General features: G+C 44.5%; 1 protein-coding gene across 1 annotated transcript in view; it reads left to right on the top strand.

The window, feature by feature from the left end:
* DNAH12 (dynein axonemal heavy chain 12) overlaps window positions 1-15,608 on the top strand; it is a 105,461-nt gene that overhangs the window by 77,255 nt on the left and 12,598 nt on the right. Inside the window, exons 66-74 of the mRNA XM_032966755.2 lie at window positions 584-724; window positions 2,244-2,381; window positions 2,484-2,717; window positions 3,646-3,834; window positions 4,738-4,841; window positions 6,272-6,476; window positions 6,924-7,061; window positions 11,573-11,664; window positions 14,956-15,023. Coding sequence (XP_032822646.2) covers window positions 584-724; window positions 2,244-2,381; window positions 2,484-2,717; window positions 3,646-3,834; window positions 4,738-4,841; window positions 6,272-6,476; window positions 6,924-7,061; window positions 11,573-11,664; window positions 14,956-15,023 — 1,309 coding nt within the window. The remainder of the gene's footprint in view (window positions 1-583; window positions 725-2,243; window positions 2,382-2,483; window positions 2,718-3,645; window positions 3,835-4,737; window positions 4,842-6,271; window positions 6,477-6,923; window positions 7,062-11,572; window positions 11,665-14,955; window positions 15,024-15,608) is intronic.

A 15,608-nucleotide genomic window follows, 5' to 3' on the forward strand; every position in this document is an offset into this window, starting at 1 on the left:
AGTGTCAGAACGAAGTCCAACATTTCTTTATGAATAAGACCTTTTTAATGTATTGTATAATGTGGTCATGAACATAAAATGTATATCAATGTTGGTACAATACATGGCCCCCCTCAAGAGAAGCTCAGTCTAAAATGAATGAATGCCCAGTGCAGTTGGAAATACCTGCACTATGGAGACGAAAGCAGCTGAGTATGCATTTGTCTGTAGTTGTGACAAACCCACCACGGCATATGCCAACACGTACCATGACATTCTCGCGAGCATAACAAGGCTAATCCTGTGTGTTTATGTGTGATTGTGGGAGTGGCAGCGCAGTAGCTATCACATTATCCTGCAAACTGATTGACTTAACTTGGATTACCGGCCATTGATATTATCATTGGCGAGTGTTATCTGAATCTCTTCTGGGCCTCCCTTTGGTTGACTGAGCCTTAAATGCATACCTTCTGAGTTGTGCGAGAATCAGGACTCGAGAGCTTTGCCTCCATGAGTAGGTATTACTATGCTGTATGAGTCTAAATGGGTAATCCGTGTATTTACTTGTATGTGTACGTACATAAAAATGTATCTGCGTGTACAGTTTCCCGTGAGCATCTTGCAGAACGGGGTCAAGATGACCAACGAGCCTCCGACGGGATTGCGCATGAATCTGCTGCAGTCGTACCTCAGCGATCCCATCTCAGACCCTGACTTCTTCAACAGCTGTCCTGGAAAAGAGCACGTGAGCTCACCCACAGCAACATGAACTTTCACGGGGACTTGTGCTGAAGGGGTGCTAAGCCAATAAATGGTAGTGCTTTATTATCAGACCACTGAATCATCAATGCGGAGGTCCAAGGTTTGAATTGCAGGTTCACTGAGAATAAATACATTGGCGTCATCTGTTTATCCAAGGAAGCCCATTTGCTGTCTTTGTCCATCCTTGTTTGGTGTTTTCCTTTTTCGTGAGCGTTTGCAAGTGAGAGCAAACCTAAGCACTGAGAAAACTCCCCAAAGACAAAGACCCCCCCCTATAGCCTCAGCAGACTCTTGGGGCAAGTGCTGTTAGTGAGTACCTATGATGGTCGGCACGGCACACGAGGGGGTGGGTGGCCAGCACCACAACCGGCCTCCTTTGTCTCCCTAATGGTCATGATTATATACTGCACCAGTTACTCATTTAAGGCCAAGTCCCACACACACACACTTGCTCTGTTGTCATCGTCTGGCCACCTCATAGTCCAACAGGTTCCGGAGTTTAACTGCGATATCGGCACGAGTCACCAAGCTTGCCTCAAAAGGGCCGGATTGCAGACGTGTGGCGACACACCCAGCTAACCAGCACGCACCTGTTTCCATTAATTTGGTGGTATCAGCTCGGTCACCAGTGACTACCAAAATGTTATCCATCATATAATATGTTTTGGCATGTTATTGAGCAAAGTCTACATTCAATACACACATGCATATACATGCAGTATATATAGGGAAATATCAACATGCATTACTTTAGTGTTGAGTTAGAGAGGCCTTTTCACATTATACTACATGTAGTTGTGTTATGTCACCTTCTGAGATCATTCCCTGACATGATCATATGATGGCCATGATGTACTGATGTTACTCCCATGTCACAGTTGGGATATAGTAATTGGTGGCAGTGGTAGAGCACATTGAATGTTATAAGGTATAGGGACAACTCAGCCTATCATTCTCTAGGACTGATACATTAATAAGTACCATCATGTGGGAATTCAATAGTTGTTACATGGAGGGGCTGGCCCCATCATAATCGTGTAGAAATTACACCACTGGCTCAGGCCTACCAATATAAATGAACACTACTCAGTGCTTTGTGTGGTTGTGTGTCGGTGTGAGTAGTGACTGGCACAATGTATAGCACACTGTGCTAGGAATTCAACAACTCGGTTTCAATTCCTAGCCATGGATAACACCTGTGATTGGTTGTATCTGATCTTTTATTGACTCTCCTCTAAGTTGATTCATCCTTAAGATGACTATCTGGGGCAGCGTGTAAGCATCAGTACTGGAGAGGCAAAGGGACTCGCCACACGCCCCTTGGCAGCCTTAATAGGTGCTCACTAACACTACTTATAGCCTGTAAGGCTAAACAGGTAATATTTGTGTGTGTATGTGTCTGCACCCTTGCAATATTCTCATCAACACCCGATTCCTCACTGCTTGTAGGTGAGCTGCTGGGAACACACTGACGGTGCTGCTCGGATCTCTGTCCCTTGCAGGTGTGGCAGAAGCTGCTGTTCGGCGTGTGCTTCTTCCACGGGCTGGTGCAGGAGCGCAGAAAGTTTGGACCCCTCGGCTGGAACATCCCATATGGCTTCAACGAATCCGACTTGCGCATCAGCATACGTCAGCTGCAGGTAAGGCTATGAGCTTACCGGATGGTGCAAGAGGGTTTTGAAAGACGATCGCAGGAGGTGGTCGTGTAATCATGCTTGTGTATGTGTCTGCGTTTGTCACAGCTCTTTGTGACGGAGTACGAGCACGTGCCCTTCGAGGCCATCTCTTATCTGACGGGCGAGTGCAACTATGGCGGGCGCGTCACAGACGACTGGGACCGCCGCTGCCTGCTCACCGTGCTGCAGGACTTCTACTCGCCGCAACTGCTGGAGGACGCCCACTACAACTTCTCGCCCAGCGGCCTCTACCGCGCGCCACCCAGGGGCACCTACGAAGACTGCATTGAGTTCATAAAGGTGTTGTCATCTGTAGCAACCTCAACACTTCTCCCTCTGTCTCTCTGCCACCCACTGTTTCCCATTTACTCTCCTTGCTATTCTATACATCTGCCTGCCTTCGTGTGCCTTCCACGATCTGCCACTGATTCCCCTCCATTGAAGCACTTCTCATTGATTCCCTCTTCCACATCCTTGTCTATCTCTGCTTTCTCTTGCTGCCCACTTATGTTTTCTCTCTCTGTGTATCACACCACCGCTTCTTCCTATTCCTGCCACTTCACTCCCCCTGACTTCCATTGCCTCCCTCTGTATCCCTTCACCTCCCAATGCCTCTCAATCTCTCCCACAGCCATCTCTTTCTCGCTCTGCCTTCCACTACCTCCCATTGCCTCGCACTGCCTATGCTTGCTTCCATCTACTGCTTCCACTCCCTGCCTTTGCTCAAATTTCCTTACCTCACTGTTGCCTACCTTTATTTACCTGCTTCTAGTAGTGTGCACTGGGTTTGCCCATCTATCTCTACATTCTACTGCATTCCACTGCCTTTCCTTGTCTTCATAGACGTATCTCTGTCTTCTATCTCTTCTTGCATGATGAGCTCTCCACCACCTCTCTCTACTTCCCATTAGCCCTGACCTCTTGTCTCCCACCGCTGTACATCCATTAACTTCTTCATTAACTTTTCGCTCTGTCTCCACCTACTTTCGACTGTCTCTCCACCTAGTCCCTTACATCCTTGTGCCACCCTTTGCCTCTCTCTTCCATAACTACCTTCAGCTGCCTTTCAATGCCTCCCACTGCCAAACTTTCATACCATCCTGAAGAGCAACCCAACGCTTTCCATTCATCAACACAGTGTCTCGAAACTCTAAATCGTCTGCGCTGTATCTTCCCCATGCCGTGCTTCCCCCCACCCCCCCTACTTCCCTGCTGTCACTCGGAGCAGAAGCTGCCATTCGCTCAGCAGCCGGAGGTGTTTGGGATGCACGAGAACGTGGACGTCTCCAAGGACCTGCAGCAGACGCGGACGCTCTTCGACTCGCTCGTCCTCACGCAGGGCGGCGGGCGCAAGGGTGGCTCGGCCAGCAACACGGACTCCCTTCTGCAGGACATCGCTGGAGACATCCTCAGCAAAGTACACGGGCAAATCGGCAGAGGCAGGGGCTTGAGGAGGACAATTAGACGCAGGGAAAACGAGGATAGGCAGGGGACGGGAGGTGAAGATTGAGAGAGGCGAAGGAAGACAAGGCAAAAGGAGGCGGTGGCATGCATGGGATGTAAGGAGAGAGCAGGAGACAGAAGGATAAGACGAGATGGCAAAGACAGGGAGAGGTATGGCAAGACAGATGGAGGTAGGGGAGGCAGGTGAAGATAAAGAGAGGTAGAGGAAGATGAGCAGTAGTGGGAGGCAGAGTTTGGGGTACAATTGAAACTTGTGTAAAATTGTTATGCATATATGATTGCTGTCGGGAAATGATTTTTTCTAGAAGAAGTATATTTGGGCATTGGAGTGTAAAATATGGACATACAGGAGCTCAAATGGAAAAATTATGTTTGAAATTAACTTTATTCTCAGAGACAAACTCATACCATAGAAGATGTCTCTGTCCTCAGCGTATTCAAACAGGACGTGATTACAGTCTTGTCTAAGTTACACTTCAACATTTCCAGAGAGAGGATAAATCTTAATTACAGGCAACACCAAGACAGCTAACCTGAAAAATCAAGTTCAGGAGGTTTGGTAACTGAACGTGGTTCATAGGAACAAATGCTAATCCCCAGATAAGCGTAATGATGAAGGTGTGTCACCAATTTAAATGTTGATTTAAATAATATTGTAACGGACAATGTACGAAAAGTTCCGGGAATAGTAAATGAACAGAACAAATCATCTTGAACTACACCAACCACGCTGAAGGGCGAGAAAGTGGTGCACAGTCAGTACCATAACGATAATAGTGACAATGTGGAAGCTGCACTCATCTGTCACTGAAACGTTCCCACGTGTCCTGTCCTGCGAATTCCCTGCCACCGACAGCTGCCCAAGGACTTTGACATTGAGGCCGGCCTGCAGAAGTTCCCCGTGCGCTACGAGGAGAGCATGAACACCGTGCTGGTGCAGGAAATGGAACGTTTCAACAAGTAACATCGCCCCCTCCCGCACCCCCCCTGTTAAAGGAACGCGCAAGCCAATACACGAACAGCCCTTGTAAAATTATATATTCTTAGTTTTTTCGGTAAAGTCACGTTGAAGAGAAACAACAAAATAATAAAATATTTATATATATATAATTTGACAAGGGCTGTTTGTGTATTGGCTTTCGGTAAAGTCACGTTGAAGAGAAACAACAAAATAATAAAATATATTTTATATATTTTATTTTTACTTTACCGAAAAAACTAAGAATATGAATTACTGCAGTCACGAAAGCTTTAAATCAAAGCCCTTGTCAAGTCGACTCCTACCTAGGCTTTTCCTTGTATGCATGTCTAGACGTACTTATTCACACCTCACCCCAGAATGGCAATACATTGTCACGATTTGGGGATGAATTTCACAACAAAAGAAACAATGATCTTTTTTTGGTCATTTATGCCATCTTACTTTGTATTGTTTCAACTGCTGTTCCATATCGTTTGTAGCGTTTCAATTACTCCGTTAACCTACTACACGTAACAACATTAGATTAGCATCCAATGTTCATGAATCGTAAATAGTATAATCAATTCTTGCATCTACATATATATGAATAGAATTAATACATATGTTGATGCGTTCTTACAAGCCTAGTGTCCCAGGCTGTGAAACTCTGGTTTGAAGCTTCGTTAATGAGAAAAAAGACTTAAAAGTGATAATGTCACCATTGCGACATCAATAAATCAATACAGACCTTAAGTCTAAATGCTTTTTCTCACGAGTTAAGCTTCAAATGTATTTCATCTAGTGAGGGATACACAGCCTCAATTTGTGTCTAAAATATACGACAGTAACCCATAAGTTGTCTCTTTCTGACTTCCTAGTTTCTGTCCTGAAGGTGCTTGACCCTCTTTCAAGCGAAACGTTGTTTCAAATTGCTAACTCTGGCTGTGAGAATTGTTCATCACCTTACCGTTTAGCTGCAACAATAATAATTGGGTGTTGAACCGATTGTGCACACCACGCAACACATTCAATTGTTTGGCCACGTCGGGTGGAAGGTCTGGCAAATTACATTTAGTCAGATTATGAATCAAGATAAGAACTAGTAGTGTTTTATCTAGCATCGATATTTTTCAGATGTTTCCGCTAGATACTAGACTGACATAATGGCCCTTTGACCCGTATGTAAACATCTATTATTACTGAAGCAGTTGTGCACACTGCAGCTTCATTCTTTAAAAGGTTTTACTTTTCTTTACAGCTTCAGAGCATAAAAATGAACATCACTGCTCTTCTGAGACGCAGTTGTGCAAGAGTGATATTTGCCATCTAGTGACAAAATCGGGAAAAAAAATGTATATGCTCATTCATATATGCATATTATTCGAGGTCTTCACCGGCACTGCGTCGCCCTCATCTGTGCGCTTGCCAGCTTGATCAGGACAATCCGCAGCACGCTGCAGAACCTGCAGAAAGCCATCAAGGGTCTGGTCGTCATGAGCTCGGAGCTGGAGGCGCTGACCAGCAGCCTGATGGTGGGGAAGATCCCAGAGAGCTGGGCCAAGCGATCGTATCCAAGCCTCAAACCACTCGGCAATTACATCACCGACTTCCTCGCCCGCCTCAAGTTCCTGCAGGTGACGCACGGCTGCTATGCAACACCTTGGAGGCAACGGTTTGTGGCTCACACAAATTTAGGGCCACACCTAGGGCCCTGTTTGCCCACATCTCTAAAAGCCGTGGTCCTAGTTAAGGTGACCGGGTGGATTGAGAGGCTCAAATTGGCTGTCACTGCTGAGCCAGCACTGCTGCGAACCTGGGTTTGAATCCAGACAGCTGATTTTGTGTTGCCTGATGCTGTGGTTAAGATATATGCAGTGGTTAACGGAATGCATAATGGTAAATTCAGAAACTTTGGAAGTGGGATTGGTGGATCATAAGGTGCCCCATGTGGGCACCGTATTGTCTTCTAAATGGCTGTCACACCAACAACCACACATTCACACACATATACACCAAGCAGCTCCATCTTGATTGATCCACAACAAATCCACCCTCCAAAGTTGCTGTCTGGGTGTTGACAGGATTGGTTTGACCACGGAAAGCCCCACATCTTCTGGCTCTCCGGGTTCTTTTTCACGCAAGCCTTTCTGACGGGCGCCATGCAGAACTACGCCAGGAAGCATACCATCCCCATCGACCTGCTGGGCTTCGAGTTTGAGGTATTTGTATGATGACGTGCGTAACTGTGAGAATCCCTGAGGGCAGAAGATGTATTCTAGATTTAAAGCTTTCGTGACTGCAAGGATCCATACTCTTTGGTTCTATTCGGTAAAGTCACGTAGGTAAAAAAATAAAACAACAAAAATCACGACGTTTCGGCCACAACACAAGCAGCCTTCATCAGGTGAAGGGATCAGGCTGTCTCGAGGACAGCGCTGGAGTGAAACACAGCCATGCTCAGACCGCGACCTTTAAGCTGTGTGCAGGGAAACAAGGTGCCTTGACAAAGGAATTAGCATAAAAATTAGCATTTGATTGGCCGACTTAGCATGATGAACGGTGTAGAGGTGGTGTACATGCGGGTGCACATGCCGGTTGGTGCGGGGGGGGGGGGAGGGGGAGTTTACCTATTGATGGTGTGAAAAGGGAATTTTTAAGAGCTGCGAAAGTTTGGGGTACCACTACTTGAAAAATATACTGTACCATTGAAAATTAGTTTAATGTTTGGTTCGATTTAGAACATCTTTCCAATGGTTGCTTAATTTGAAACCATCTTCTCGGTTGAAATTGTGTCTGTGCTTGTAGATCTGAATTGCCTCGTGAACAAATCTCTGATAAAAACCCGTGGGTTTGCAAAGAACCTTGGTATCGGAGAAAATTATATCGTGATCACCCACAGCGTTGTAACAGTGATCAGCTACGGCAGAAGAATTCGTTTTGCCGTGTTTCAAATCTGATTTGTGCTCGTGAATTCGGTCAGAGACATGTCGCTTTGTCTCCCCGATATAGCAATCACCGCAGGTACAACTCAATTTGTAAACTCCGGAGTACTGTAAGTCAGGAATGACATCCTTCACAGATGGGATCAGATCACGAATTTTGTGTACTGTATTGAACCGGACCTGGGTCTTGTGTTTGTTTAGAATTTTGGAAATCTTTTTAGTAACGCCTGCTATATATGGTAGTGTGATGGTTTTGACCGGAGTATCAAGTGGTTGTTTCTGTATGGAGGGAGAAACAGCTTGGCGGATGGTACAGTCAGAGTATCCATTCCTTTTGAGGGCCAGGTGTATATGTTTTAATTCACTGGTCAGGTGGTGTTGGTCCGAAATGCAATGAGCCCTATGGTATAAAGTTTTGATGAGGGAATTATTTTGGGCTGGGTGGTGGTGGGAATCAGGTTTCAAGTAGGAATCTGTGTGGGTGGGTTTCCTGTAGACAGAATGCCCCAATGAGCCATCAGGTCTCCTCTCAAACAGAACATCTAAGAATGGTAGCTTGCCATCTTTCTCCACTTCCATGGTGAATTTGATGGTGGGATGTCTGGAATTGATGTGGTGTAGGAAAAGGTTCAGAGCTGGGAGGCCATGTGGCCAAATGACGAAAGTGTCATCCACATATCTCTTCCACAGGGAAGGTCTGAGGGTGGAAGTCTGGATGGCATCTGATTCAAATTTCTCCATGAAAATATTGGCTATCACTGGGACAAGGGGGATCCCATGGGGGTACCCTCATTTTGTTTGGAGAAGGAGCCATTCCAAGTAAAGTAGGTATTGTTGAGGCAGTGCCTAACCAGTGCAGGTGTATCGGGGTCTAGTCCATGTTGGACCAAATTTTCAATTATTTCAATGGTAGCAGGTACTGGGACCTTGGTGAACAAAGAGACCACATCGAAGCTGACAAGGATATCGTCAGGGGACAGTACAACATCTTTGACCATAGAGACCAATTGGGCTGAGTTAAGTACTGCTGAGGCGGTCTTGCCAGTGAAAGGCAGCAAGGTATCTGACAGAAAACGGGCTAGTCTATAGGTAGGGGAGTTGATCGTGGATACGATGGGTCATAGTGGGGTGCCTTCTTTATGAATCTTGGGAATACCATTGAATCTAGGGGGTCTTGCAGCAGAAGGTTTTAGGGAGGGACGTTTATTTGGGTCGATTAGGGAGGTCGAACTTGTGATGATCTTGTTGGTTTTTATCGCTAGGCTATTGGTAGGGTCATTTTTAATTTTTGAGTAACTTCCATCGTTGAGCAGATTTTGGATTTTGTTGTTGTATGATTCTTTATCCATAATTACAACAACAAAATCCAAAATCTGCTCAACGATGGAAGTTACTCAAAAATTAAAAATGACCCTACCAATAGCCTAGCGATAAAAACCAACAAGATCATCACAAGTTCGACCTCCCTAATCGACCCAACTAAACGTCCCTCCCTAAAACCTTCTGCTGCAAGACCCCCTAGATTCAATGGTATTCCCAAGATTCATAAAGAAGGCACCCCACTATGACCCATCGTATCCACGATCAACTCCCCTACCTATAGACTAGCCCGTTTTCTGTCAGATACCTTGCTGCCTTTCACTGGCAAGACCGCCTCAGCAGTACTTAACTCAGCCCAATTGGTCTCTATGGTCAAAGACGTTGTACTGTCCCCTGACGATATCCTTGTCAGCTTCGATGTGGTCTCTTTGTTCACCAAGGTCCCAGTACCTGCTACCATTGAAATAATTGAAAATTTGGTCCAACATGGACTAGACCCCGATACACCTGCACTGGTTAGGCACTGCCTCAATAATACCTACTTTACTTGGAATGGCTCCTTCTCCAAACAAAATGAGGGTACCCCCATGGGATCCCCCTTGTCACCAGTGATAGCCAATATTTTCATGGAGAAATTTGAATCAGATACCATCCAGACTTCCACCCTCAGACCTTCCCTGTGGAAGAGATATGTGGATGACACTTTCGTCATTTGGCCACATGGCCTCCCAGCTCTGAACCTTTTCCTACACCACATCAATTCCAGACATCCCACCATCAAATTCACCATGGAAGTGGAGAAAGATGGCAAGCTACCATTCTTAGATGTTCTGTTTGAGAGGAGACCTGATGGCTCATTGGGGCATTCTGTCTACAGGAAACCCACCCACACAGATTCCTACTTGAAACCTGATTCCCACCACCACCCAGCCCAAAATAATTCCCTCATCAAAACTTTATACCATAGGGCTCATTGCATTTTGGACCAACACCACCTGACCAGTGAATTAAAACATATACACCTGGCCCTCAAAAGGAATGGATACTCTGACCGTACCATCCGCCAAGCTGTTTCTCCCTCCATACAGAAACAACCACTTGATACTCCGGTCAAAACCATCACACTACCATATATAGCAGGCGTTACTAAAAAGATTTCCAAAATTCTAAACAAACACAAGATCCAGGTCCGGTTCAATACAGTACACAAAATTCGTGATCTGATCCCATCCGTGAAGGATGTCATTCCTGACTTACAGTACCCCGGGGTTTACAAATTGAGTTGTACCTGCGGTGATTGCTATATCGGGGAGACAAAGCGACATGTCTCTGACCGAATTCGCGAGCACAAATCAGATTTGAAACACGGCAAAACGAATTTTTCTGCCGTAGCTGATCACTGTTACAACGCTGTGGGTGATCACGATATAATTTTCTCCGATACCAAGGTTCTTTGCAAACCCACGGGTTTTTATCAGAGATTTGTTCACGAGGCAATTCAGATCTACAAGCACAGACACAATTTCAACCGAGAAGATGGTTTCAAATTAAGCAACCATTGGAAAGATGTTCTAAATCGAACCAAACATTAAACTAATTTTCAATGGTACAGTATATTTTTCAAGTAGTGGTACCCCAAACTTTCGCAGCTCTTAAAAATCCCCTTTTCACACCATCAATAGGTAAACTCCCCCCCCCCGCGCCAACTGGCATGTTCACCCGCATGTACACCACCTCTACACCGTTCGTCATGCTAAGTCGGCCAATCAAATGCTAATTTTTATGCTAATTCCTTTGTCAAGGCACCTTGTTTCCTCGCACACAGCTTAAAGGTCGCGGTCTGAGCATGGCTGAGTTTCACTCCAGCGCTGTCCTCGAGACAGCCTGATCCCTTCACCTGATGAAGGCCGCTTGTGTTGTGGCCGAGACGTCGTGATTTTTGTTGTTTTATTTGTTTACCTACGTGACTTTACCGAATAGAACCAAAGGGCAGAAGATGTGTGTGCCTGATGTTCAGTCGTACACCGTGTTAAAAACATAAAGGTGCAGGCTTGTAATTGCTTCCCCGCGCTCCTGCTGGTGGACAGGCCTCCACCAGAGAGTATTTTGCCTACTCTTCCACCTGGCCAGACATTTTAAACCAGCCACACTGATGATATGCTCAAAAAATGCCACGGTGTCGGATGTACTCGGATGAATTAACTTTTTTGTTTACAAAGGGATGGTGGTGGTACATTCAGTTTATTGTTTCAATAAATCCATAAATAACTCAGTTATTCTAAAACCATAGATACTTAGCTTCCCAATGACATCCCATATGTGTAATTAAAGTTATTCTGAATTTTGACTGAGGTTGCGTTGTTTGTGGAACTGCCCTTGTGCTACCTAAATATATGTATATATTTACTAATGATTAATTTAAATTGTGGCTAACCCACACACTGAGTGGTGAATGGTTCTTCCTGCAGGTTCTGGCTCAGGACAGCAGTGAGGATTCCCCGGAGGATGGCGTTTACATTAATGGACTCTTTCTGGACGGAGCACGCTGGGACAGACGCAAGTCAGTCCTGAGTCTCGGTCTTCGTGCTTGTGTCGTGTGTGCCCCTATTGAATACGCAACTTTCGAGCATTGTTGGTAAATGCATTGCAGTAAATTAGGAGGGCCAGATGGCAACAGGGATTTAGAACGTTTATGTCAGAGTACCTGAGATGGCATCACCGAGTTCCTTGATTTAAATCTAGGCAACCACCTCTGACTAAATTAGGTTCTCAATTTAATAACCAATTACTGACCATATATATAAAGTGAGCTTTTACTTAATTTGACTTTATCTGACTCTGATGAATCAAATTAAAAAAAATACAAATATTTGATTGTTGGCTGATTGGCATTCGATGAAATACGTTTGACAGAGCTTGACGGTAGAGTGTTGCCCCGTCATTGTGGTGGGCTAGCGGGGTCCATTGAAGTGACTCCAGAATTAATTTGAGTAATGTGTCATCTTTCATGACCCTTCTCTCACATGACAGTGCGAGGCTTTGCTGATGAGGAGTTCCAGAAGGATCTTTATTTGCCTTGTGATGTTACTCTAAAAGCGAATGCAGGATATACATTAACTGGTCTTACAATCCATATACACTGCAATTTTCTTCATAGAATCACTCGACATTTGTTACATTAATGCTTCTCTTATATTGACACCATTTTTTTTATAATATACATTTCCAGAAAAATGTACTCAATCCATTTCCGAGTTGCAAACAGCATTTGCTCATATTAGAGTACGCACTTATGCTTCATGGTATGGATGCTTACGCCTTGAGTGTTACTGCTCTTATATGAGTGCTGAGTGCTGGACATGGTGGAATAACAGCTGGAGTGGTGCTGTGGCTGTGGAATTAAGGCCCAAAGCAGTGAAATGAGGAGGAGGTGTTTAGTTATCACAGAGTACACGACACCTTGGAGGAGGTGTTTAGTTATCACAGAGTACACAACTCCTTGGAGGAGGTGTTTAGTTATCACAGACTACACGACATCTTGGAGGAGGTGTTTAGTTATCACAGACTACACGACTCCTTGGAGGAGGTGTTTAGTTATCACAGAGTACACAACTCCTTGGAGGAGGTGTTTAGTTATCACAGACTACACAACTCCTTGGAGGAGGTGTTTAGTTATCACAGATTACACGATTCCTTGGAGGAGGTGTTTAGTTATCACAGAGTACACAACTCCTTGGAGGAGGTGTTAGTTATCACAGAGTACACGCCTCCTTGGAGGAGGTGTTTAGTTATCACAGACTACACGACATCTTGGAGGAGGTGTTTAGTTATCACAGACTACACGACTCCTTGGAGGAGGTGTTTAGTTATCACAGAGTACACGACGTCTTGGAGGAGGTGTTTAGTTATCACAGACTACACGACACCTTGGAGGAGGTGTTTAGTTATCACAGACTACACGACTCCTTGGAGGAGGTGTTTAGTTATCACAGAGTACACGACTCCTTGGAGGAGGTGTTTAGTTATCACAGAGTACACGACTCCTTGGAGGAGGTGTTTAGTTATCACAGAGTACACGACACCTTGGAGGAGGTGTTTAGTTATCACAGACTACACGACTCCTTGGAGGAGGTGTTTAGTTATCACAGACTACACGACTCCTTGAAGGAGGTGTTTAGTTATCACAGAGTACACGACACCTTGGAGGAGGTGTTTAGTTATCACAGACTACACGACTCCTTGGAGGAGGTGTTTAGTTATCACAGAGTACAGAACTCCTTGGAGGAGGTGTTTAGTTATCACAGACTACACGACTCTTTGGAGGAGGTGTTAGTTATCACAGACTACACGACTCCTTGGAGGAGGTGTTTAGTTATCACAGAGTACACGACTCCTTGGAGGAGGTGTTTAGTTATCACAGACTACACGACACCTTGGAAGAGGTGTTTAGTTATCACAGACTACACGACATCTTGGAAGAGGTGTTTAGTTGTCACAGACTACACGACTCTTTGGAGGAGGTGTTTAGTTATCACAGAGTACACAACTCCTTGGAGGAGGTGTTTAGTTATCACAGACTACACGACTCCTTGGAGGAGGTGTTTAGTTATCACAGACTACACGACTCCTTGGAGGAGGTGTTAGTTATCACAGAGTACACGACTCCTTGGAGGAAGTGTTTAGTTATCACAGAGTACACGACTCCTTGGAGGAGGTGTTTAGTTATCACAGACTACACGACACCTTGGAAGAGGTGTTTAGTTATCACAGAGTACACGACTCCTTGGAGGAGGTGTTTAGTTATCACAGACTACACGACCCCTTGGAGGAGGTGTTTAGTTATCACAGAGTACACGACTCCTTGGAGGAGGTGTTTAGTTATCACAGAGTACACAACTCCTTGGAGGAGGTGTTAGTTATCACAGAGTACACGACACCTTGGAGGAGGTGTTTAGTTATCACAGAGTATACGATTCCCGGGCATTACACATTTTAGTTCTCACATGAAAGAGCTCCCAAAAATAAGTTGGCCAAAAAGGATCTGCATTGTGTTCGTCTTGAGATTCAACAATAATTCCCTCCGGAAAATATGATTGATTTCAGGCTGAAATTAAAACATGACTGGAATAAGATTTTAATCTGAATTGATTGCCCATCATTAACCAGGTTCAATACATGTGTAATTTATAAATTACTGAACATCATAAGCTGTGTATGTAATTGTAATTTCTAAAGCTCCTTCATTAATTAATTCAGAATGTTCTGTTGAGAGTGTAGTGAGATTAAGAGAGCGCAGTGGGATTAAGTATCCCTTTGGATGTTAATCTCAAGGGATATCTTGATGTCTTCAGTCAAAACTATTTCAATTGTTTGTGATTTGTAAATGCTGATCTGATTTTTGAGCCTTTATGTCATCACACATTGGCTTCACTCTTGCAAATGATGGTGATAACATCGGGTCTTTGGTAGTTTCAGGCAACATTATAAGGCAGCCGGGCAAAAATTGGTAGCCTGAGTTTTTATTCCTGGCCAGGGCTAGCTTGAGTGCCAAGTGATACTTGAACTGGTCCGGACCCCTCCATCACAAACCCCTACTCACCAGTGTGGTGAAGTATATTCAAAACCCCTCGTGACATACACGTTATAGGGATGATTTAATTTTATTATTATGTTCATTATTATTACATAAAAATTATTGCATTTACCGATGTTACTCAACTATATTTACGGAAAGCGATGCTAATTTCCGTATTAGTGATGTTATAATATTGCCGTTTGTATCCATAACTCTTACATCAGTGCACTGAGCTATGTTTGTCCAGACTCACCGACTCTCCACCGTGTGTCTCAGGGGAATCCTGGCTGAGCAGCACCCCAAGGTACTCTTTGATGCCATGCCGGTCATTTGGATCAAACCAAGTAAGTGACTGCATACGCGCTGTGCCATCGCCACACACACACACAGCTCTGTTTCCCATCGTATTGATAACACTCGACCGTGTACAGTCATTGCTATTGTTGTGACATTTTTGTTTTGTTATTTATATTCTCCACAACGATGTTAATTATTTTAACGTGTTATGTGTGGTCATTGGCATTGTATTGCCTGCTTGACACATGTGCAAGCTAAAGCTTACTTCACTGTCGGTTAGATCTGCACTGTGACAGGCCTCCACCATGTAAATGTAAAGGGCTTCATTGAATTCAAAGAAATTGCATTGACTACAACTTCCTATGGAGGTTGTGTACAGTTCAGTGTTTCCCAGCAATGTTTATTTATTCAATACGGCAACCTTGCATTTGTTCCAAATTCACTGAGTTTCATCAGCAGGCTGTGGCTTATTAAAACAGCACATGTCATTTAATGCGCGGTAGCTTTGTTACTTAAAAGAAAAAAAACACCAATGAAGAACAACCGATTTATTTATTTTTCATCCCAAAAGCGATATTGATTCATTAGCACACAGCACTGCAATCTGTTCATGTGACCAAAAGCCTCACAGA

The sequence above is a fragment of the Petromyzon marinus genome, chromosome 36 (assembly GCF_048934315.1).
Source record: "Petromyzon marinus isolate PM22_M1 ecotype Great Lakes invasive population chromosome 36, UKy_Petmar_22M1.pri1.0, whole genome shotgun sequence".
Classification (NCBI taxonomy): Eukaryota; Metazoa; Chordata; class Hyperoartia; order Petromyzontiformes; family Petromyzontidae; genus Petromyzon; species Petromyzon marinus.